The sequence below is a fragment of the Anas platyrhynchos genome, chromosome 18 (assembly GCF_047663525.1).
Source record: "Anas platyrhynchos isolate ZD024472 breed Pekin duck chromosome 18, IASCAAS_PekinDuck_T2T, whole genome shotgun sequence".
Classification (NCBI taxonomy): Eukaryota; Metazoa; Chordata; class Aves; order Anseriformes; family Anatidae; genus Anas; species Anas platyrhynchos.
In genome coordinates, this window is record NC_092604.1 from 3,375,399 (window position 1) to 3,398,095 (window position 22,697).

The window sequence follows — 22,697 nt, forward strand, 5'->3', positions numbered from 1 at the left end:
GCAAGTATGATGCATCCATTCAGCATCCATCCCAGCCTGCTGGGCCTGGCTGGGGTACTGCAGCGGCAGCAATGAGAGCACATTTTGTTCCAAGGGCCACACATGAACACCATTAACATCTTCCAACTCTGAGGAGCGAAATCCAGACTCCAGGTGCACACTGGACTGCATGGCCAATGGCCACCACCAGAAGGTCACTCCTGCACTGACTGCAGCATGGGAGCAGTGCAGACCTTGAAGCTACCCATTTCTCCTGGGTTTCTTGGGAATGCATTTTCAAGAGAAGAAGGAACAGATGCATATGTATGGCTGCTCCGAGTACATCATCTTTCCTCTTTACACACTTATCCAGTATTGCCGCAGAGAAAAGAGAACCAGAGTGTGTGCAGAGCAGTCCCACAATGCTTTGACCTCAACATGTGCACACAGCAGAGCTTTACCTTCACATCTGTATTGGCACCCTGAGCTAGAGCTTCCAAGCCTCTGAAGGACTAAATGTGAGGGCTGTGGTTCAATGTTTTATTTAAAATATTCCCTAGTTGCAAAAAGAGAAAGGATTTCTGACACCATTATTATGCTCTATGTTTCCAAATGATACATACTTGGTATGAAGGAGAGTTAAAAGTTTCTGTATTTGCAGAGAAGAAAGGGGAAGGATTGTAGATTTGCACCAAAGGATTGATATCAAATATTTCAGGGAAAAAAAGGGCTCTTGGACCAAAGGTTTGTGTGAGTTTCCAGCTGGAGATAGAACTTCAAAGCAGAGGCTCAAATCTCTTAACGAGGGAGCAAACCTGCTGAGAAACCTTTAATCGTTGTCACTTGTACAAGCAACAAATAATCCCCCTTTCAGAGGTCTTCTGCTCCTGGGAAGTGGCTGTTTTTCACTTTCATGTTTTGGACATTTGCTAGCTAGGCTTGAGGGTCTTATGTGAATTGTGCTTTTTACTTTAAACCAGAAATCAAGGCTTGCTGGCACAGAAGAGGGAATCTGCAAAGCCTATTCAAGAAGCTGGGTCCAGGTTCAGTCCCACTGTTTCCTTTTCTAATAGGAACCGCTTGTTTCTCTTCCTGTTCATCTACCCTGAGGGCCATGTCCTCTCTGTGACTCTTCAGTGGGAGACTGAGTCACCAATGCTTTGTTCTTCAGGGACTTCTGCTCCGGGCCCTGCTTTGCATTTTGCTTGTGTAAGAGCTCTCATGGACATTACCATCTCACTCATGTACCACTGTCCTCTTCTAAAAGACGTTGGCACCTTCATATTCTGAAACAAATAAAACATCCTTCTGATCTCACCAAAAAATTACCTCTCTGGAGCCTTTAAGCCCATCAACATTGGGCAGTTCAGGGACAAGTGTCTCACCGTTCTTCCAACATCGAGTGCACAGGATGGGGCAGGATATGAGCCTTGCTTTGTGCATTTTGTGTTCAAATATTTTAGGCACAGTCTCACTTGCACTGGAAAAAGCTCCAGTTTCTTGGCTGGTGCCTGCTCAAAGCCATGGGCCTGTGCTCATGTCAGGAGTACATCTCTACTAACATCCACATGTCCCAACTTCTCATGCAGAAACTTCTGATTCAGCTTGGTAACATTCGAATGAAATCTGCTAAATGTGTTGCAGCACAAATCCCATGAGGTTCTTACTAACATACACCACAAATGGACTGTAGCACCCACAGTGCTGTAACAAATTATAGGTCGTACAGGAACATTGAAAATTCACACGACTTTTCTGCCTTAGAAGCTGGTTTCCCGACACAGACTTTAAGAATGTGTTTCCTCTGTAGGCTCAACAAATGCCTGAAACACGCTGGTGAGCCAAGGAGAACAGCTGCCTCTTTTCAGATTTGAACTACTTTCACCACCACCCCCAAAACCAAGCACAGGAGCGTTCTCATTATTAGAGAGGGTAAGTGTTTCTGTTGAAAGAAAAATGTAAATTGCTCTAAAAGAGATGCCAAATTAGCACAAGTGACCCACAACGAGAAATGCAGAAGTTCTCTAGAGGAGATTTAAAGGCAGTTGAATGTCTCAGCAAATTTGTTCCAAGGCTGCCATGATGACAAGCCTCCTCTTGCACTCATGCTACGATAACCATAAAACAGTTGCGCTTTCCAAGCATTTCTCATTAATTTTTGCTGTACCACTGGGGAAAAAATGCAAAATGTCACCATTATAAAATTGCCAGCTGGTAAATCACACAGAACCTTCAGGTGACAAATTTCTCCCTCATCCTCCCAGCTTTGCTAAATGCATTTCAAACTTTGGCATTTACATCTGTCAAGTCCTCAGTTTCTTTTGAACCAGAATAATAATCCTGCTAAACTCAGGTGTGGTTTTTTAAAATGGACTATTGCCCAAGAGAGGTTAGAGAGATACACAGGCTGCAGTGTGACAATACAGTAAATCCAGCATTAAAGCTTCTGGTACGGGATCAAAGGTAGTGCAGGCATGTGACACAGTACAAGCAACACAAAATTAGGGAGCCAGTTCATATTCCTACAAAGAAGAAAGAAAAAAATCAAACTTGTCCTGGCTGGCTTTCTGATGGAAGGGTACTGCCTGCCTCTAATACCACATCAGCCAACCTCTGTCCCCTCTTGCCTGGCTCAGGGATAAGCGATCTTGCCAGCTGTGACTCAGACCAACCACACAACGCACTGGGCAGCAGCAGGACTGCTGGTAATGAATCGCTTGACTTTAACAATCACCCAAATGAGGTTCGCACTCAGCCCTTCTATAAGGAAAATGTAATTTTTACATAGTTCTGTATGCCATCACAGTAATCCATTCAGGCACCCAGTCCTCCCATTCTTCGGTCAGTGAGGACTTTCTGGTTTTTCCCAGTACATCCACACGTGCTCTGAAAGAAACCTAACAGGTCAGAAGTGCTTTTTTATGGAATACTATATACCTAAAGTATTTGTTTAGTAGTTTGCCATGGGAGTTAAGTACTAAAAGCACGCCATAAGCATATTAAGAAATACCATGTCTACAAGATACGGAAAGCCTGTAGTTATGTGCACCATGTAAAAACACAGGATGCATAAAGAGAAACACACTTGGTGGCACTGACTGCAGCTACGTCTTTTTGGGAACATTGCTGTATGTCTCCATAAGCTGAAAAACTACAGTGTTACCATTATTAAGATACTCCCTATAAGGAGAAAAGCAGGGCCAATGCTCCAAGGAGACAAGCATACAGGCTTGTTCTCTTTCTAAAAATGAATCCTGATGAATACGTGACCTTTTTATGACTCCTTCCCTACTAACAAACGAAAGAATGTGAATATACATTTTAAGCATATACTAGTAGAAACTAAATTGTGAAGATGTAAACTTCAGAATCCACACCAGAAATGTAAATTTATCAGTTGTTCCCATCCAAACTGGAGAAATAAATCAAATGATGAATTCAACCTTTCAAACTCCCAAAGTCTCCAATGAACATTTTGAGTGAACTCTAATGAACACGTAGGTAAAGATTTGTCAGCTGAGGCTGAATTCTTGTTGGCAGCCCAGAGGAAATAGATATACCAATCACATTAAACTAGGTAGGAGTTGGGTTCCTCATGTTCACAGCCACCAACAAAGCATCCATACTTCGAGCTCCTCAGCAAGCAATCTTAAAAACAACAGAAAAAACAAGTGTAAGAAAGCTGCAAGCCATCTTCAGATATTTTTTATGCTGAAATTAAGTTTGCATTCAAACAAAGTTTCATTCCCAGTTCTCAGTGAAAGCCCTGAGGGACGTGCAGCAGGTCTGCACAATGCCTGTATGACCCTGTGTGGTGTGGGATATTGTCTCTTTTCAGACAGCATCTCCCCACCTGGAGAGCCTGGACGTGGCACTGCCTACGTGCCACCCATCACAATGCCATCCGAAATGCATATCCAAAACCCAGCAGCTCGGCACAACTTGCCTAACCACACCGAATAGATTGATGATTTCAAGCACAGGCAGTGGGGCCACCTGGCAGCGCCGGCAATGAAGGCAGGGAGGCAGTAGTGCTCCTCCCTGACACACAGCTGTCCTGGCTGCCAACAGAGCGGGCATCTCGAGGACAGCAAAGCTGACGCTGCCTATCCCACTGTAGCCTGAACGTGCTTCAGTCAGGCCCACGGGAAGGACATCACAGCACCAAGAGGAAAGTCAGTTACCATTTTGGTTACACCAGGTGCCTGGAGCCCCAGCATGCAGCATGTGGTGAAGGGCAGAGAACATCTTTTGCTTTTGCTCCTCTTTCTTGTCTCATCCTTACTTTTTCATTACCTGTTGAGAGATGCTTTTATAGCAGCATCTATCAGCATTGCATCTGAATGCACCACAGGAAGACAGAAAGCCCCCGAAGGCCCAATTTTCTTCTCAACTTTGTCATTTTGCTTTTGAATTTCAATTATTTTCATAACAACAGGCTGCGAAGTCATAAAGATCATTGTACCAGGCAGCAAGCAAGCAATAAGAGAGCTGTTGTTACAAGCATAGGCTTTTCTCTAACGGCAACTTGGAAAAGTAGCGAATCACATTTCTTGTCCAAATGTGCTCTGCTCTGCAGTCTTCCATTAAGTGGTGAGTAAATAGTTTCCCATAAAAGCCCAAGGGCCTGTGAAAGAGTCTGACAGGATCTGATTCCTTCTTTAACTTCCAAAAAACATTAACTTCTCCCTCTTTATAACTGTCCCAACTGGTAGGGATTTTTGGAAACAAACCTTTGCAGCAGAGGCGCTACAGGGCTGGCTGCCACTGGCACTGCCCCAGGAGCAGGGGCAGTGGCCACGCAGCAACCCCTGTGGCATGGGAGCCTGCCCCAGTGCGGGGCGCACAGGGGGCGAGCCTGCCAGCAGGTGAGCACAGCCCAAAAGCGAGGGCTTTCTGCTACTATGGTGAGTTTCCTGGAAGAGCAGCACTGTGAGCTGAGTCCTGGAAGGCACCGCACTGCAGGACTCCCTTTCCTTGGCTGTAATTCCTCCATCTCACAGCAAGTTCAGAAAATAACATAATGAAAATAGTCATCTTTTTTTTTTCCCTACTTCTTTTTTTTTTTCCATTGCTCATTTTATTTTACTGAGCTACTGCATACAGAGCCGAATCTTTATTTTGGCTCATGTCCTCTTGCAATATCATTACCCTCGCGCAAAGGAAAAGCCCTCTGGAGATTTCCAATCCAAACAGGCCCTTGTTTTATCTACAACTATTTGAGTACATGACCTCAGATAACCCCATGGCCAACTGTGTGCCAAATTCAAACTGCAGCCATGGGAACTTTAAATACAGGGAAGATTTTCCAGCTTCCCTCTGAAGGGAAGACGCTGGGTTTCTCACTCTCCTTGAGTTTGGCAGAGCTGGGAAGCCGGTCTTTGCCCATGGGAGCATAGCCCTAGAGCCGTGGTGGCACCACGGTGCCACCCAAGTCACCTCCGCAGCATGAAGCCGTGCATTTCAGGCAGCAGCACTGCTGACCTCCACTATGTACAAACAGTCACTGTCCCCTTTGCTTCTCAGGGTACTGCTCTGGCTTCAGATTACTGAAAAGACAAACAGCTGCACTTGGGCCAACAGACTAATATGTAAGACTGTGTTTGGATTACTCTGGACAGGGGAGGTTTTTCATCTTCATTAGCCTGCTGTTCACAGCCATATCCGCAGTTTCTCACTGGGTCAGAGCTTCCCTCTCTCCACTGCTGTTTATGAATCTAAATAAATCAATTAATCTGGTATTTTGAATGAAACTCAGGAGACTTTGGCAGCTGGTGTTTCACAGACATTCAGTGGATTTGGGTACCTAACTGCACAAGCCTTCAGAAAATGCCAGCTCAGAGAAGTGAAGAGTTCAGGAACTGGAATCAGAGAGAAGTATTTTTTCACAGAATTGATCACTTGCTCCTTTTTCCTTGATCAATACTTCATCTTGTTATCATAAATCCATTAATATGAATGAATCCTAGAGCTAATGCAAGTAGAGAGGGAAAAATCCCGAGCTCTAGAAACAGCACAGGAATTTGGTCTTGACAGTCTCTGTATTAGTTTCCGACGTTGTCACACTGAACACATGCCCACATTATTTCATGTCAGGAACCAACCTCATCAAGAAGGGCATAGCCGGATGACCCCTCCCGAGCTGCTCTGTTTCTCCTCACTGGGATTTCCATATGTGTGCAGTGGGACACTCGCCTCGAGGAGCTGGGCTGAGGCCACCAGCCCATTTCACAGAGGGGTCTCCAGCTGCACACGGCTCTGCACGCTGCCGGCATCCAAGGGCATGTCAGGCTTCCTGGGAGTCAGTGCAGAAACACATTAGTTTTCAGTTTAAAATAGGCATTTAAGTAGAGGCAACTTTGGCACAGGGATGGGAGACAGGACATAGCCTCTGGGCATTACTCGTGCACCTTGAGCAGCCTCGCTGTGCTGGTTGGGGCCAAGGCTGGCACCAGGCCCCCAGGCACCACAGCTCCCAGAGCAACAGTGGGTACAACACCCAGATGCTGGGCTAGCTGGTCACACAAACCTAAGCAGTTTTCAGCTCTGTGTAACAATACGATCATATGTGTTTTCTAAAGGCCTTTGCATTTCAAGGCTATTGTTATTTTGATCTTTTCAACTCCTGAAAAAATGAGTTCAATTAAGTCTCATCATTAGGAATTTACATAAGGTCACTTCAAGGCTTCATACATTTCCTCTGGTTCAGATCTTAGTGCTCTCAGTGTTCCCCCACTTCATTTATAACCTCCTTGCTGTAGGGCATTCCAAGTAAATCATCCACTACCAGTTTCCTCTCTTCAGCAACATGCATCAGGTTTTTCATTCAGGCTAAATGAAGCTTCAACCATTCTGTGTAACAGTAGCTCAATTAAAGGCACAGAATCACTTTAAGAGATGGTAGTTTTCCCTCTGGTAAAAAGGCTGAAATTATTTTAATACAGAAGAAAAAGCATTTATTTTGACTCCTTTATAAAGTGAAAAGATTTAGTTGCATTTGGTAGCACAAGTGCAAGTGAAGAACCAATTCTTAAAAATTCTCTGGAGAATTCGTTTGCTAATCTCTGAGAAGAGCCCTTTTCGCTATGAATAAATTGAGAAATACACTCAGAAACTGTGAACTGTATTTAGCCACAATGCAAAAATGTGGTGAGGTGAACATCACTTACAAGCTGGTCAAAATAGAAAGTTTCTGTCTACATGGGAATGAGCATCCACCTGATTACTTCTTTCATAAATCTGAAGATCAACATCAAATTTGAACCTAAACAGATTTTGAACTGCCAGTAGGGTCTTAAATTAATGGTTATTAACAGGGTAGGGCTGAGACAGGCTGAAGGCTTCATCTCCTTGGCCAAGCCTCAATATCTACATAGGTGACTGTGCTCCCTGGTGAGCCTTCTATCTGCTCCACAGCATAATCTAAATTCTCTTAATGCTGGGACTGTACAGACAAGAGCTGTCGAAATGCTGGCTCTAGTTCCTTCAGCTGTAGGCTCACAAGAGCTTTGGCCAGCGTAAGCCTGTGCTGACACAGCGGAGGCAGAGTCCTCCTGCCGGCCCCACATGCACATATGGGCAGCTGTGCCGCCAACCAGACTGGGGAACAGAGCTGGGTTAAAATCAACCAGCTGGTTGTGACAGGCCTGATCAGCTGGGATCAGCTTTCTGATCCAGAGACCCTGCAGTTAAACAAGCACTTGTGATGGGGCAAGGGGTACTCAGAGGGGCACTGGGGCAGGGGAGAGGTGGCAGGAGACACATGGCTTGTCTGGCTGCTGTGCCAGCCTATACTGATCCGAAACTCTCCTGAAATCATGGGCAGAAGAGCCTGGGACCCATTTCCAACAGACTCTCAATGACCAAGTGTTTTTCTGCCTCTCTTCTGAAAATAGCATATAGAAGCCCAGCTTATTTCAACATCATTCACATTCCTATTTTTATCCCATAAATATCTGTAACACCCTTACACACTGGGGAAAAATGAGTTTTGTGCTCCCTCTGATACAGAACCTGGCTTAATTTTTTGAAGCCTTTCATATTTTTCTGCTACTGTCAAACAAAAATATTTTCAAAGTTTAAATGCAGTAATATTTCAAACCAGTGGGATATTTTCCACCTAATCTTTTTCTTCTGGAAGTTTCGCTTTTTTATTCTATATCTTCTACCGACACAGCTATCTCTCCTCTGCTAAGCAACCGGCTATATACGCATGGATGAGTCTTTGCAACTGCAAAAATAACTAGGCTGATGCAGCTTAGGTAGGAGAATCTGACTGTGTGCATTCCTCCTGTAACTGGCCCCAGGAAAAGGACACCCTGCCACTTTTAAACCTGGGAGGTCTTTGAGAGTTTGGCAGAAATCCCCTGGGAGGCCTGTCATTAGCCATTTAAAACTGTCTATAGTATAGGGCTGAATTGCAGCGTTTGACAAAGCCCCTGCAGAGATATCTGTCAGGAAAGGCTCCTGATACTGGCAGGGGCTGTTAACAGTAACAATGATGACAATATAGTGGGGATTTTCAGGGGTGGAGACTTCAAAGAAACCCTAAAGAGGTATTTTTCATTAAGAAACAAGAAAGCAGCTGAGTATTGTTTTTGGCACTAAAGCTGAATATGAATGATACTGTGGTAAGTCGCAGATGATCAGCAGCATAAATTGATGCTGATTTAAATACATGTATGCATGTGCTACCATTCGGTATTGCTTCCATTATATAATGTTTGCATTACCTGGCAAAGACAGTAGTCCCTGGACCATCCCTCACACTTATTACTGGACTCTTTATGTGCTTCCAGACATTACCAAGGGGCTGGCAAGCCTCTTAGGATGGCTACCACATGCCACTACTGAGACCTTACAGGCAGAGGTTCCTGTGTCATACCAGTACAGTAGCTCAGGGCTTCTGCCTGGTCGCCTGGTCACCTGCTGCCTCCCATCAGCTCAATCGCAAGGCAAGCCCATGTCCCCCTGGGCAGCAATGACACTGAGACCCAAGGCCGGCAAGTGGGAAGCAGCAGGAGGGAGTGTTTGTCCACAGGAACTTTTCTGCTCTTGATCTTGCACTGAAACTCCAAGTCTGTGTTTGTACCAGGGAGAAAAGGAAGATAATCATGAATGATGTATAAGATGAATGCCATGAAACATTCATCATGCAGGAAGGCCTTCTTGCTAATGACACCGTTGCTTACTGCATGGGCTGCGATGGCCTGTGAAGAAAATTGCATCCATGCAACCACAAACAGCCATGCCTGGTCTGCAGCTAGGCTCTGCCCCACTGGCCTGCACCCAGCTGAGGCAACTGAAGGCGCACAAACCCAGCAGGGCCCAGACCTCACACCCTGCTCTTGGCTGACCATCTCACTTTGTCAAGCCAGGCTAGCTCGGCCCCATCTGGGTTTAGCAGGCTGTGTGGCTCTTGAGCTCAGTCCCACTGCAACCACCTGTGCTCTGCATCCTTTGAACTGAACTCGGGGCCAGCTTTTCCCCCCCGACAGCTAAACCCCAAAGGGATCATATCCAGTCAGCACAGAGAAAGTGCCCTCAGGGTTTGCAGAGCAGATTGACTTTCACACCTCACTGACCACACAGAAGAAACCCAATCTAAACAGCGTAACTTTGCATAACCGATTATTTTCACTGGGGTAATCTGAGCCCTCCAGTAAATGCCACTAAATGCCGCTGATCCAGGGAAGGCCCAGCTCCAGGGAGAAATGGCCCCACTGCAGAAGGCAGCCAGAGCTAAGACTTGCCGGGGCAAGGAAGGGCTGGTCCCCTCGAGGGATGGCTTCACTCCAGGGAGAGAAGGCTCAATCCCACAGCACTGGCCAGAGTCTGTTCAGAGGGAAGCATGAACAACTTTTTAGTGCCCAACTCATTTGTATATTCAGAAGTTGGACTGTGCAAAGTAAGCCAAGGGAAGCAAGCTAACCAAAGCTGTGAGTTAGGCTGGTGTGCAAGAAGCAGTTTGACTTTACTTGTTGTCTTTTTAACTTTCTTTTCCACATTGTCCCACACATTTTGAGAGGCTTTAGCTTTCAGGCTGACTCCCCAGTGGCCTATTATCCTTGCACATCGATCACTCCATACTGTCACCAAGCAGGCATTCACATGACCCTGTTTGTAGGGAACTGTGTTCCTCATCTGACTCCCGTGTCACCAACTTCCTCCTTTCCAACCACCGTCTCATTTCCTCCTGCATGACCCAGCTCCATTATCCCCCCTTCTTTAAAGTCTATGAATTTAGACAGTTAAATTAAAAATCCAATAGCTGCAGAGATTAGTGGTCTGCCTGTGCCTCTTCACTGCCATACTCCAGGCTATTAGCAGGGCATGGCAGTAGGAATTGTCTGCCAGAGATGGATGAATTCATCTGAGCAGTACACCAGAGCCTAACTTGTTCCTGTGGTCCTTTGTGCCTGATCCAGCTGCAAATATGTTCTCTGACCCATTTCAGCTGGACCATTCTCAGCACTTGGCTGCCCACATGCTCCCTTCCCAAGTTGCAAACATGAAGGACAAGTGCGCAGAGGCCAAGAGGTGCTTGCTGGGCCACCCTCCGGGCAGTGAGACAGCCTCAGGCTAGACTCACTTGATTGTCACCACAGTCATTACAGTGGGAATTAGGAAAATAATCCTGATTGTGCTCACGGTAGACATATGACATTCTCCTACGTCACTAAAAGGCCTTAGCAGGAGAAGGTCCCCCTGGACCCACAAAGAGGAAAGCCAAGGAGAAGGAGGCTGGAAAAGAGATGATCCTGAGGATGAATGTAAAGCAGGTTTTCACCTGTGTCTTCCTTCAGCTCAAAAGTATGGTCAACTCAGATTGCATATCTCAAACTAAGACAGGTAAATCATCTAAATTCAATTATCCAGAGAAAAAATAATCACTTACAAGGAGTGTGCCCTAAACATTATGTTTTCTACCTTTGCCAAAACTCCTAAGTTGTCATTCTCCCTCTGAGCTACCACTCACATAGCTGAGAAATCAGAGAGAACTGGGGTGCCCTCTGGAAAAAACAAGTTTGTGCTGGTCAAACTTTTTTCTAGACCAGCATGCTTTCAGATAAGTTCACTATAAAACCCGTGGTGCTACCAATTTCTATTGCTTTCCTACGGGAAGAGAGGGAGAAATTTATCCCGACCCTCTTATAAATGATTTCAATTAAAGACAGCATCCATGCCATTTCAGCAAAATCCTGTTTTGGCTCATGGCATACAATATAGTTGTATTTCATCAATACAACCTTCTTCAAGACTGGTGCAATGTAAGAATCGAGAAACTCATTTAAAAGGTTTCTATTTCTCTTTTCAGGTTTCACCAGGATACTGCCGTACCTGTTTCTGAAACAGCATATAATTCTTTGTGTTTATCCAAATACAAAGCGGTCTTTTATTATGTCAAGTAAGTCATTTAGGCCCTGCGTAGCTTTTGCAGACAAGGTCTTTAAAAGCCCAAACCCTACATATGCTCCTTTCCACCTTCAGAATTAGCAGCTTCTAGCTGAAAAAGCTTACACAGCAGTAGATAAAACAGGAAATCATGAACTGTATCCCACAGGGGTCCACAGACGTATGGTTCTCTTTGCTGTGAGGTGTCTCGTCATATAATTAATGCTACAAATAACAGATATGGTTTAATTCATGCCAATAGGAAGTTACACAGTTTATTGCCTAAAGGTCTTTCAGATAAAGTAATTACAGATCTGGCAAATTCTACAATGAAGTCAAGTATGTGTACCTCAGTATATAATGCTAACTCAAATGAAAGCTTCAAAAATGCCTAGAGATCACACATTCTTTTGAAAGAGAAAAGGTCTGCTGCTGGTGTTAGCAGCTGCCCAGACTAACGCTGCAAATCTTGGATGACTGCAAAATTGTTCATTCATCATTATGGGCACAGCAGGTTTTTAATTGTGTTTGCAACAACAGGATAAGAGTTTTGTGCAAGATTATCAAAACAGGAATAGGGAAAACATAGGTGTGATATTAAAATGGTCCACATCAAACTATTTAGAAGAAGGGTTCCTATCCACTAGTATTCAATCACCTTATTCTGTGAAGCCCTGGAGACCTTCTGGATGAGTTCAAGTCAACTCACTTCAACTGAACTACTGATGAAGGCAGCTACCCCACTGTGAAAAGAAGAACTTTGACATTATCTTACTTTTAAGGTATGAGATATCTCAAATAATGAGATCCATTAAATGTATTGCAAGTCTATGTATAGGATTATTATCCTGAGAACCCACCAATAAAAATATACAGCCATTCACACACCAAGAACTGGACATCCAATCCTTACTACGACATACAAACAATGAACATGATAAGGGCACCCATGTCAAAAAGGAGGAGAAACTCTACAGAGTATAAAACATGGGAATTTTGACTTCTTGACACAGTCAATACACTGAACTCTGACCTCAGGAGGCACGGGGGACTGGAAACCAACAGAACTTAAATTGGCTACAAATCTCTTGTTTTCTCATGACATTTGAGAGAAAACATGGGGACAGTTTCTTTCGGACACATGGGAGTTATAGCTGTGTCACTGCCTTCTCCAGAGAGTTCTTCATTTTCCTTACAGTCACTCCATCACTGTCACCCACTGACCTTTCATTACTTTCTCCCAGTGTACCAGCATCACTGCTGACCAATGCACTTCCCAATCTGTCCAAATCCATGAGAGGAAGAAAAAGCCTTGTACAGAACTGTATAAAAGGACGTTTACTCTTTACTACATTGTGTCTTCTTTTCTATGCTAGTCTAAATACAAGTGCTGTTTTCACTGCCAAACGCTGTTTGCTTGTTCTGTTTCTACTGGCTAAACCCAGCATTTTTCCAGCTAGCATTACCCTCCAGGAAAAAATACACATTCATACCTTTCTTGTGTTTAGCACAGAAGAACAAAGCTGGTTCCCAGGAATAAGGATGATTTCCTCAAAAGAAAACATTTGCTGTAAGCCAAGGTTTGACCTCTAATGGCTAATTTGGCATCATCATTTTGAGCAGTGTGGTACATAACACCATGAAAAATTAACAGTTCTCTGAAGTTTAATATTCGCCTGCAGCTTGGCAAGCAAGCAAGCAAGCAAAAAAAAAAAAAAAAATCACCCACTCCCAAACAAAAAAACACACACAAACACACACTCACACACAAAAAAAAACAACAGAGAAAGGACACACAGCCCAATAACATTAGGTACAGTCTCTCACATACATCCACAAAAAGAGCCTAGAGCCTAAAGACAAAGATCTGTAAAAGAAATTTCACTGGAAATCAAGCCTTTGCAAACACTGCGAAAGCAAGTCTGCAACACGAGACCGTCTTCCTTGAAGAAACACAGCTGATCTGCTGCATTCCCATATCTGACTTCCACTGGTCTGTGTAAAACATAAACTTTCACGCTAACCCTATGAAAACAGTCAACATGCTAGAGAGACAACAGTCTGCTCCTAGCTGGTGAAAGGGGGGAAAGAAGTCTCAGGCTGTCATTCTTCCCTTGCTGTGACCTTCATGCTCCACTGAATTTCTGAAGATACTGAAATCTTGGCAGGGAAGTGTACAGTCTGTGGGAACCAGGCACTACTGTCCAGGCTCACTGGTGAGAATTAGGCCCAGTCGAGCCCTTTTTTGGGAGGGCTCTGAGCTGTACATGTATGATAACAGTGGTAGGCAAGTTACAGGCTGGGAATTTTGTAGGACTTGTGTTCTGTGAACTTATGTATCGTGCTGGTGCCCATCTTGTGTATCTCGTGGTGGTGCTGGTATGGACAACATCCTGCCAACCACCCTGCTTTGTACACAGGGGTCGTTAAGTCACTCCAGATGGCAGGGTTGTCTCCTGTGGTATGCTCCATATGACCCCTTTCTATCAATAGCGGCAGCTAAGTACGTTCTTTTTCCCCTTTAAGGTACATTAATACAGTGAAGCCTGGAAGGACTCCTTTGTATCTCCAAGATCAGGTGCAGGTGGGGTGAGGAGTCATGGGCTGTGTTCCTGCTGGGAACCTGACCCACCTTGTTTCGTGTGCCCGTGCTTCCCTGACTGTAATGGTAACCACCCACTCACCAGAGCTCTCAATACCAGCTACAATACCTTAGAGATTAGCAAATAAAAATCTCAACTCAAGACTTAAAAGAAGCATGATTTGCTACAACAATTTATCACAAACTCTGATGGTATTTAACAACTATGTGTAGAGTCACTCCGCATAAAAAGAGCTACATCTTTCTGAATGAAACGCTGCTGTTTCAGGGCTAGGTACATTCACAACTGAATGCTCACATTCAAACAGGCCCAGGGACAAGTACCTTTTGAGGTCAATTCACTCCGTCAACAATGTCTGTAGAGACAGAATAATACCAGCTGTGCTTCCTGGCCAGAATCTAAGCAGCACAAGTTGCAGATTACATCTAAATTGCCAGGCCCAGGATAAACAAAAAGATTAAGAGGGCCTTACCCTTTGTGTTGAACAATCACACTCTGAACCAAGAAATCACAGCCTACGTCTCGAGTAGGCACAGGGCTGACTTTTCGTTTTAGGTTACGGGCTGGTGAGGAGTAGGCAGCTCACTCACACATCTGGGGAAACCACAGATGCTGTTAATCACAGGTTCTCCTGACCTGTAGGCGCTGACAAATTGCATCCTATGGATGAACCTTTTATTAAACCACAGAGGGTTTCCAAACGATATTCTCTTTCTCAGCATTCCCAAGTGTACAAAATCCAGTGCACATGACCCTTATTAATTGGTCATTGAGATGGTGACACATCCCTTTCCAAAGAGACTTTGGGGGTGAAAGGAAGCAAACAGGGACACAATATTGCATCATTGGAAGGCATCTCAGAGCTGAAATGTGGGATCTAAAAACTGGCATTTTCAAAATTCTTTGATGATTTCTTCAGTCCCATTTCAGCTGCAGATGCTTTTTGTACTAAGCAACTCCTGAGGCAAATCCCTCGCTGTCTTTTAAGGCAGAAAAATTTTTATGAAATACATAGCCTTTAAATTCTTTTTCTTCCTTTTTTTTTTCCCCATTTTTTTTAAGTCCATGCAGGAAAGGGCAACTGCTACATTTAAAAGAATAAAATGACTGTTGTCCAAGCCAAGAAAGGTGACCACAAAACAAAATTGCCCTGGTCCCACTTCCATGACATGACAGTGCCGGGAGATAGCTGTTTGGCTCACAAGTTAGTGAGAAAGATGATGTCTGGGAGTTCTCATCATCATCTGGACCGACAGAGCAACCCACATAAAAGGAACAAAAAAGCCTGCTGATCAGATTGGTGTGACAGAGGCTCATGAGAGACGTGCACATTTTCAACCTAAACGACAGCTTGAGGGATCTATATTACTAATTATCGACTAATATTGCCAGAGTTCCCAGGCTGGCTTCAAAGGTTCTCGCAAAGTGCCCCAAGCACAGGGTTTTTCATCTAATCATAATGCCTTTTTCTTTGTCCCTGCTAAATGGATTGCTCCATACCAGGCTCACTGTGTAAATCAGTTTGCACATGATGAGCTTTGCAGCGATGAAATTCGTTACCTTAACCACACACACACAAAAAAAAAAAAATATAAAAAAAAATGCTGTAACTGTTATAACACTTTTGCACCTAATTTCAAAAAATGGTGGTTTCCTTTCCTCCCCCCTCCTCTCCGCCTACTCCTAATCCCATGCTAACACCTTTCTAAAAGGCTGGGGTGAGCAGCTTTGAAACTGAAAGAACAGGGAAGGGGGGAGAGAAAAAAGATATCAGATCTCCAGACAATGAAATAAAGCAGCTATCTCTCACATCCTGCAGAGCTCAGGCTGAGGTCACAAGTTAAACAGGACATCAGAATAGGTGATGTAATTTGCTTATTTAGGATCACAGCGTTCAGTGAAGTGAAAGAGACAACCTATTTGAATTTGCAGATAATCCAATAATAAATGCAGGGCTGTTCAGTTGCAGAAACTGCAGCTGGAGCCTTAGATTTTTTTTTCCTGGCACATTTATTTTTGCAGGGGATATAATTACAATCATTTTTGCTTGCAGGAAAGCCTAGAAATCTCACCTACGACCAGGCCCACATTGCATTTGGTTCAAGCAGGGTTCCCTCCCTGGACAAGGCAGAAGCTAAACAGTCAGGTCAGAAGCCAGGATGTGGCACAGCCCCTGTCAGGAACCATTTCTCCTGAGCTCAGCTGAGCATGCCCGGCCTGGGCACCAGAGGAGCCCACTCTTCCCATGTCCAGTGCAAGGGCAAAACTCAAACGAATCAAAACAAAACAAAAAACAGCCAAACCTCAAAGTTCAGCTAAGCAGCAGTTACACATTCAAGTAAAACACAGATCAGCTTTGCTGAAGATGGACAGGCCCTTCTGCCTCAAAATCTCTCTTCACAGCTTCAAACCAGCAAGGATTTTGCAGCAGAGTTATAAACCTTTAACAACAAGGTTCTTATATAAGAGGAATAATTTATCAGCTATCCCATACAATACTGGACACACTGTTTTTCCCTCAAACTGCTGAGACAAACACTTGTGATATAAAGATTTAAAGCTAACAGCTTGCACTGTTTATCTCCTCAGTTTATCACGATTCAAACCATAACTTCACTCTGTCTGTGCTGCACAGAGCAGCATTACTTACAGCCAAGGACTTCCAGTCCCTCCTGAACCTATCTGCTTGACACAAGTGCTGTTTCACTGGCAAGAGTCAGCCAGACCCGACACCAAACCTCAGCCCAAGGAAGCTAAAGTCCTTGTTACCTGAGGCTCACAGAGCAAAAAAGCAGTAGAGATGCGTTAGCCACACTCCAGGGTTAGCAGATGCATTCTACCCATGTTTCTCCCGGCCCTGATGGATTTTCACTGAGATGGTCCAGAGAAGCAAGATGGAAAAATCCAAGTCAGTCATCCAGGTAATATGTCAAAAATGTTCATTTTAAAGAATTTCTTCATGAGAGTGGAATGGAGCTTGTGTTCTTCTGCCAGTGCTGAGCTGCTAGCCATGCCCCATGCTCAGACACCAGCATGGAGCACAATGGGTGGCTACAGCAGGCAGGGCTGGGAAGTGACCTCTTTGGGAAGTGACCTCTTTGGGAAGTGACCTCTTTTATGCACTGACAGAACTGTGGGAGTGCCAAATGTCAAACCCTATATAAAGCAACCTAGCTGTCTGATGTTTGAACCCCAAACTGCAGCCATCCAGTTAGACACAGGTTTTGATCTTTTCTTAAACGTAAGCTGTGTGATAACTTCCCCCATATTATCAAAAGCTGATCTTCCACTCAAGCTAATTTGGTAGTTGGCCCTAATACTACTTATAGTAGCTTCTGGCAACTCCACGAAGACCTTCTGACTAGTCTAAGGCACCTATGTGCTGAACTTAGCATTTACAAACAACTTCCAACATGCATTTTGTATCACCTTTGCCTGAAGAAGTGACTTCTGGTTATTTGAAAAGAAGAAAAGCTGTATGAGATATTCAAATCTGTGTATTTGCGTCTCAGATAGATGGAGAAAATTAATAGATGGAGGAAATTAGTTTATGTCAGAGATTTAAAAGCTAGGAAACATGACTTCTTGGGGCTTTTTTGTGTGCCACTAAAAGACAGAATTTATCTTATTTTCACTCAAGCCCCCTAAAATGTTCCTCACTGAAGACAACACCCAGCCTAGCTAAAGCTGCTGTGCACAGGTGGCTTCTCCATGACAATCACAGAGCCCTAAGATGCAGCACATGAGAGACCCATGTGGTGGGCACATTTGGCATGCTGTAACTGGCTGTACTGGTAGCAGCCTCCATTTCTGGAGCTTAGATCCAGAGCAATGAGTCAAAGCCCAGTACAACTGAAGGCAGAAATGATGAGAAGCACATGGGTGAAATTCTCCTTGCACTTGCTAGAGAAGTCAAACAGAGGTAACTGGTATTTGCCATTGCTTTAACAGAAAAAGTCGGTGTTTTGGCAGAGTTACAAAGCCAGTCCATTCTTTATATCCACAAAAGGGAGACTGCCCATCCCTGCTGAGGGACCTGACAGAGGAAATGTATTTTACAGCAAACCCAGGTACACCATTGAATTGGGACCTATTTTTACCATGTGCACTACACGCATTAATTGTTACTGCAATGATATTTGCTGACATATCCACTCCAACCATTTACAGAAAAAGCCCAAGAGACAAAACATGCCCTTGCTCCATGAGACAGAGAGAGGCAGGCAGGATGCCACATTGCTTCCTGTGATACACAGAAAATGCTTATCTGCAAGGGATGATTGCAGCTGATAATGAATCTCCAAGCATGCTGTGAGCAGAGCTGAGCCGGCCCCTTACTGTCCAGCTGAGCCCTAGAAAGGTGAGGCTGGAGAGGGCCCTGCTCACAAGCTGGTATTGCTTAGGTCTGTTGTTCTGCTGAAAGTGCCTGCAGAAGCTCTTCATGACCCCGGCTTGCATGCTGTCAGCCCTCCCTTGCTCCAGGGACAGCCGAAACCCTCAGTCATCCATTAGCAATGCACATTTCTGCAACGAGGTGGCAGAACTCTGAGTAGTTTGCGAGCCCTGAGGTCTGTAAAGTGGTTAGAGACCACAAAAGGGGGCATGGAGGGAACAGATCAGCAGTTTAAGGATGGAGCCCCCATCCTAGTTAAGTGCAATTAAGCTTTACTAGGTTTGCAGAGAGGATGTTTTAGAAAGAACCTGCAAATGATGTACTTAGTCACATGGTCTGAACTTTTGGGTAGACCTGTGCGGTGTCAAGAGTTGGACTTGATGATCCTTAAGGGTCCCTTCCAACTCAGGATATTCTATGATTCTATGATACTGAGGTCTCTTGGACACAGTGGCACCAGAGCACCCTTTTAAATGCAGAAATTTGCCATTTTTGATGCAGGCAGTCAATATGCTCAGTAGTTACACAGTATCATCCTCAATGTACTGACCACTGCCCTCCCTTGCATGCAGAACGGCTGCATGCTGCAGTGCTGAGTGCTCCTGTAATGGGCTGGGTGTCTGCTAGGAAGACAGCTGTGACCGCTTGGGATTCTCCCTGAGAACAACACCATCCATTGCACAGGCTGTAGATGACAGCTGAACAAAATCAGCTCCAAAACGCCAAAGCCTTAAATGTAGGTAAATATAAGATTCAGAACACAGAGCACTTCGACAAATAATAGCATCTTCCCATGCCTCGCAGTATAAAACATGCAGCTGTTCTACCACCACAATTTACAGGGAAGACATTTCTTCTGGAAGTAAGAGAACACTTCGTATATATTCCTAGCCAGATTGATTACCCCTATTTATATTGTAAACTAAGACAGCACATACTAAAAAGCCATATAGTTAAACAGTTCCAGACTCCAGATCATGGGCAAGGGGTCAGTTTTAGATTGTATGCTGCACAGCCTTCTGCATTTATTACAGATATCACAGTTTTCTGCAACAGCCCTTTTTTATTTTATTTTATTTTATGTGCTTATTCTTGTGGTATTTCAACAACCGCCAGGAAAAGCACTGACATTTTATGGGATCTCAGGGAATCGGAGAATCTACCATTTATTTTTTTTAATTGCAAAAAAAGCCAGCGTGTCACTATATAACAACTGAAATCTGTTCTCGGAACAATAAAACCACCAGAATGAATGCAATCTTATATCTAAGCATACACATTTATCCTGCAGTACGATCAACTGATCAGCCCATACTATGTTGATCCAATCTGTATGTTGTTAAATCATTCTCATCTTATATGCAACCTGCGCAGCTGGACAACTCTCATTTTCTCCATAGGGTACTGACAAGGTTTCAACAACCAGCATCATTTCTAAGCAGAATTCTAAAAAATTGTACTCTGCCATGTTTGCCCAGGAACCATTGCTATTCAAACAAAATTTGTCCAGTTTCACCAGGCCAGGAGACCCTGGTAGTTCAACTAAAAGGCACAGAATCAGACTTTACTGAAGTACTCAGTTGGCTCGTTTACTCCTTGTAGAGAGCTGCTTTTCTAGCCACCTTTGCAGTTTCTTCTTTTTCTCTCTCTGAACACTGATAAGATGAGAGATGTTGAAGTCTCAATTTGGTTTATATTACAGTTTTTGAAGGGATAGGTTTCAGCGTGTTACTGTAACAAATACAAGAGTGAAATTGGAAGAGAGGGAGATTTGAGCTAACACAATTAAAATTTCTTCTTAAAAACAATCCACAGATATCCAGTGCCAAACACAATCTGGAGTCATCAACCAGCATGGACATGAATTAACCTAATAGCTTTTGAAAAAAATATGATCCTAGAAAAAAATCCTCCTATTAAAGTAATTAAGTGTTATCAGAATCACAGAGCCATAATTAAACACAGTTTATAATTAAAACAGCATGTGTCCTAGACAGAGAACACAAGAACAAAGAGAATATAACTGTGACAGCTAATGCCAAAACACACACCAAGTATCAATACTCAGAACACAGTGGAACTTTTTGCAAGTTCCAGATGCAGTGCCTCTGACTTGGTCATCAACACCTCTGATGGATGTAGGCAGGCTCAGAACTCCTCACAGCTTTGCACAATTGTTGCCAAAGTTCAAGCAGAAATCTTGGGAACCAAGCACATGGCACTGAGTGCAAAACCCCAACAAGGGGTTGGGGTTGAGGCAGTGCCAGCTGTGAATGGATGGTGAGTGAGCATGGCCTTAAGCTTAGACAAGACTTGTCCTACCTGGCAGCGGCTGAAGATGTCCTCCAGGGTTACTTGAACGTTGAAGTGCTTCAAAACCTGCAGGGCCTGTTCCTTTGCCTTTTCTGAGCAGTTCACGGAGAAGCACCTCCCTTCTCCTACCTGGGACTGCAGCTTGAAAAGACAAGTCATAAACCAAAAAGACAATAAATGAGACAAATTCCATGCATCCTGATCCTGATCTGTGTTTTTTTTTTTTTTTCCTAATACACTTAGTTTGCTTTTAATTACAAATAACATTTGCAATTAATGTGCATTTACAGTCTAAATTTTCATTTAATGGGCACAACAGGTAAATTTTAACACTTAGCCACTGCTGCAAACACTTCTGAGACAACTGAAGCAGTACAGTGTTCATTATATCAAGCACGTTTGCCCAAGTTCCCTTATTATTTAGTGCTGTGGGGCTGACTGGGATAGCAAGAAGAAACTGAATTTAATCACAGTTCTAATGTGAAACCTTACAGATCACACACTGTATGCAAAGGTACAATCAAAGAGATGGTGTCTCATGCCAGTTTTATCGTTTCACCCCTTTAAGTTCACTGATGGCCAAAGAGCTTGAAGTGGTTGATGTGGACATCCTTTTCATGTTTGTTCCATATTTGGCAGAAAAGTCTCAATGGGAACAAGAATTGGGAAGTGTCCAGACACATCTTTATGAACATGATGAATACTGACAGTGAGGTGGATCTGCTACATCTTTTACCAGCATAAAAGAACCTAGCAGAGCCTTTCTGTCCAAGTGGAGGGCACACAAAGGCAAGGGAACAAAGGGAACCAGACATTTCCCAGGATGGTATTGTATGCTGTGAAGCAGTTAATCTCCTTTTGTGATGTTGACATAGTACTTTGAAATTAAAGTTTTGCCAGGTAAGATCATTCTGGACACTGCATTACCTACTGCATCAACCGTACGATAGAGGAACAATAGTCTGGATAAGGAACCTGTACCATGGCATGGCTGAGCTTGCCTCACAGTATCTTATCATGGGGGAAGTTTTCTTCAGTACTCAGCTACTATCTGGCAAATTAAAAACCTAAGTTCTGCAAATACTCTAAGTAACTATTTGAATAGTTGGGAGCTTTCATATTGGTAGTTTGTAACAAAGAGGCCCCTCACTCTGGCTCATGTGTAATCCAGAATAGTTTCTAAATTGTTTTTTGGGACAAAGTGCAAAGGACTTGCAGCAGGCATTATGACATTGCAAACAATGATAGGTTCAATATATTTCCATCAACACTGTTTTGAAGTATGTCTCATGAAGGGCTCTCAACATCTGGTGCCGAGGGTTGGGTTTTGCTTTTCTTTTTTTTTTTTTTTTCTTTTTTTAATGTGTATGTATATTTATAGAAACAAAAAACCTCCACAGCTTCCACAGTGATCCATGCTTGGTGACTTCCATTCTCTTCCTTCCAATCCAGAAGAGAAGTCTTTAAGTGTTGAAACTATGTCAATGTGCAGTGAGTCAGCAAACAAGAATCTTTCTGATAAAATGCATGGGGATTGAGCTGTCTTTCACCTGCCAAACAAAAATGCTTTGTTCTGGGATTGTTTGGCTTGATTTTTTATTTTCTTTAATGGAGGGCAATCGCACTCCCACTGATGAAGTAGTACATATAAAAGACATTTCACTCCAACCTTTGACCATTCATAAACAACAGAGAGCCTCACAAGACCCTTTACATAGTTCTTAGTGCAGGAAACATGAAATAGCCTAGCCAGCTGTTGCTTTCACATCTGTCTTGTCCTCTTTTCTACTCAGAACATCCTGCACCGCACAAGGATACAATGCCAGAAAAATACCAGAAGCTCTGAACACTTACAGTCTGATATGGTAGTCCAGAGGTTAAAATGACCCTTCCTTCCTGTCGAGCAATCTAGAAAAAAACAGTAAAAATTGTAAGGAACATGGGCTGAAGCTACCACTGGATTCAAGCTTTCCTCTCAGTCAAAACAGAAAGAACATGAACTGATGATACGGAGT

The 22,697-nt window shown here is 43.7% G+C and overlaps 1 protein-coding gene across 36 annotated transcripts in view; it reads right to left on the reverse strand.

The window, feature by feature from the left end:
• Positions 1-22,697, reverse strand: part of EXD3 (exonuclease 3'-5' domain containing 3) — a 296,729-nt gene that overhangs the window by 115,651 nt on the left and 158,381 nt on the right. For 35 of the 36 annotated variants that reach the window (XM_072025484.1, XM_072025482.1, XM_072025481.1 and 32 more), the window contains 2 exons: positions 22,537-22,590; positions 20,692-20,823 (listed from right to left, as the gene is read on the reverse strand). In XM_072025484.1, the coding sequence (XP_071881585.1) occupies positions 20,692-20,823; positions 22,537-22,590 (186 nt within the window). Of the gene's footprint in view, positions 1-6,250; positions 6,275-20,691; positions 20,824-22,536; positions 22,591-22,697 lie in introns of those variants that run through there. The other variant, XM_072025499.1, reaches the window with a different exon arrangement.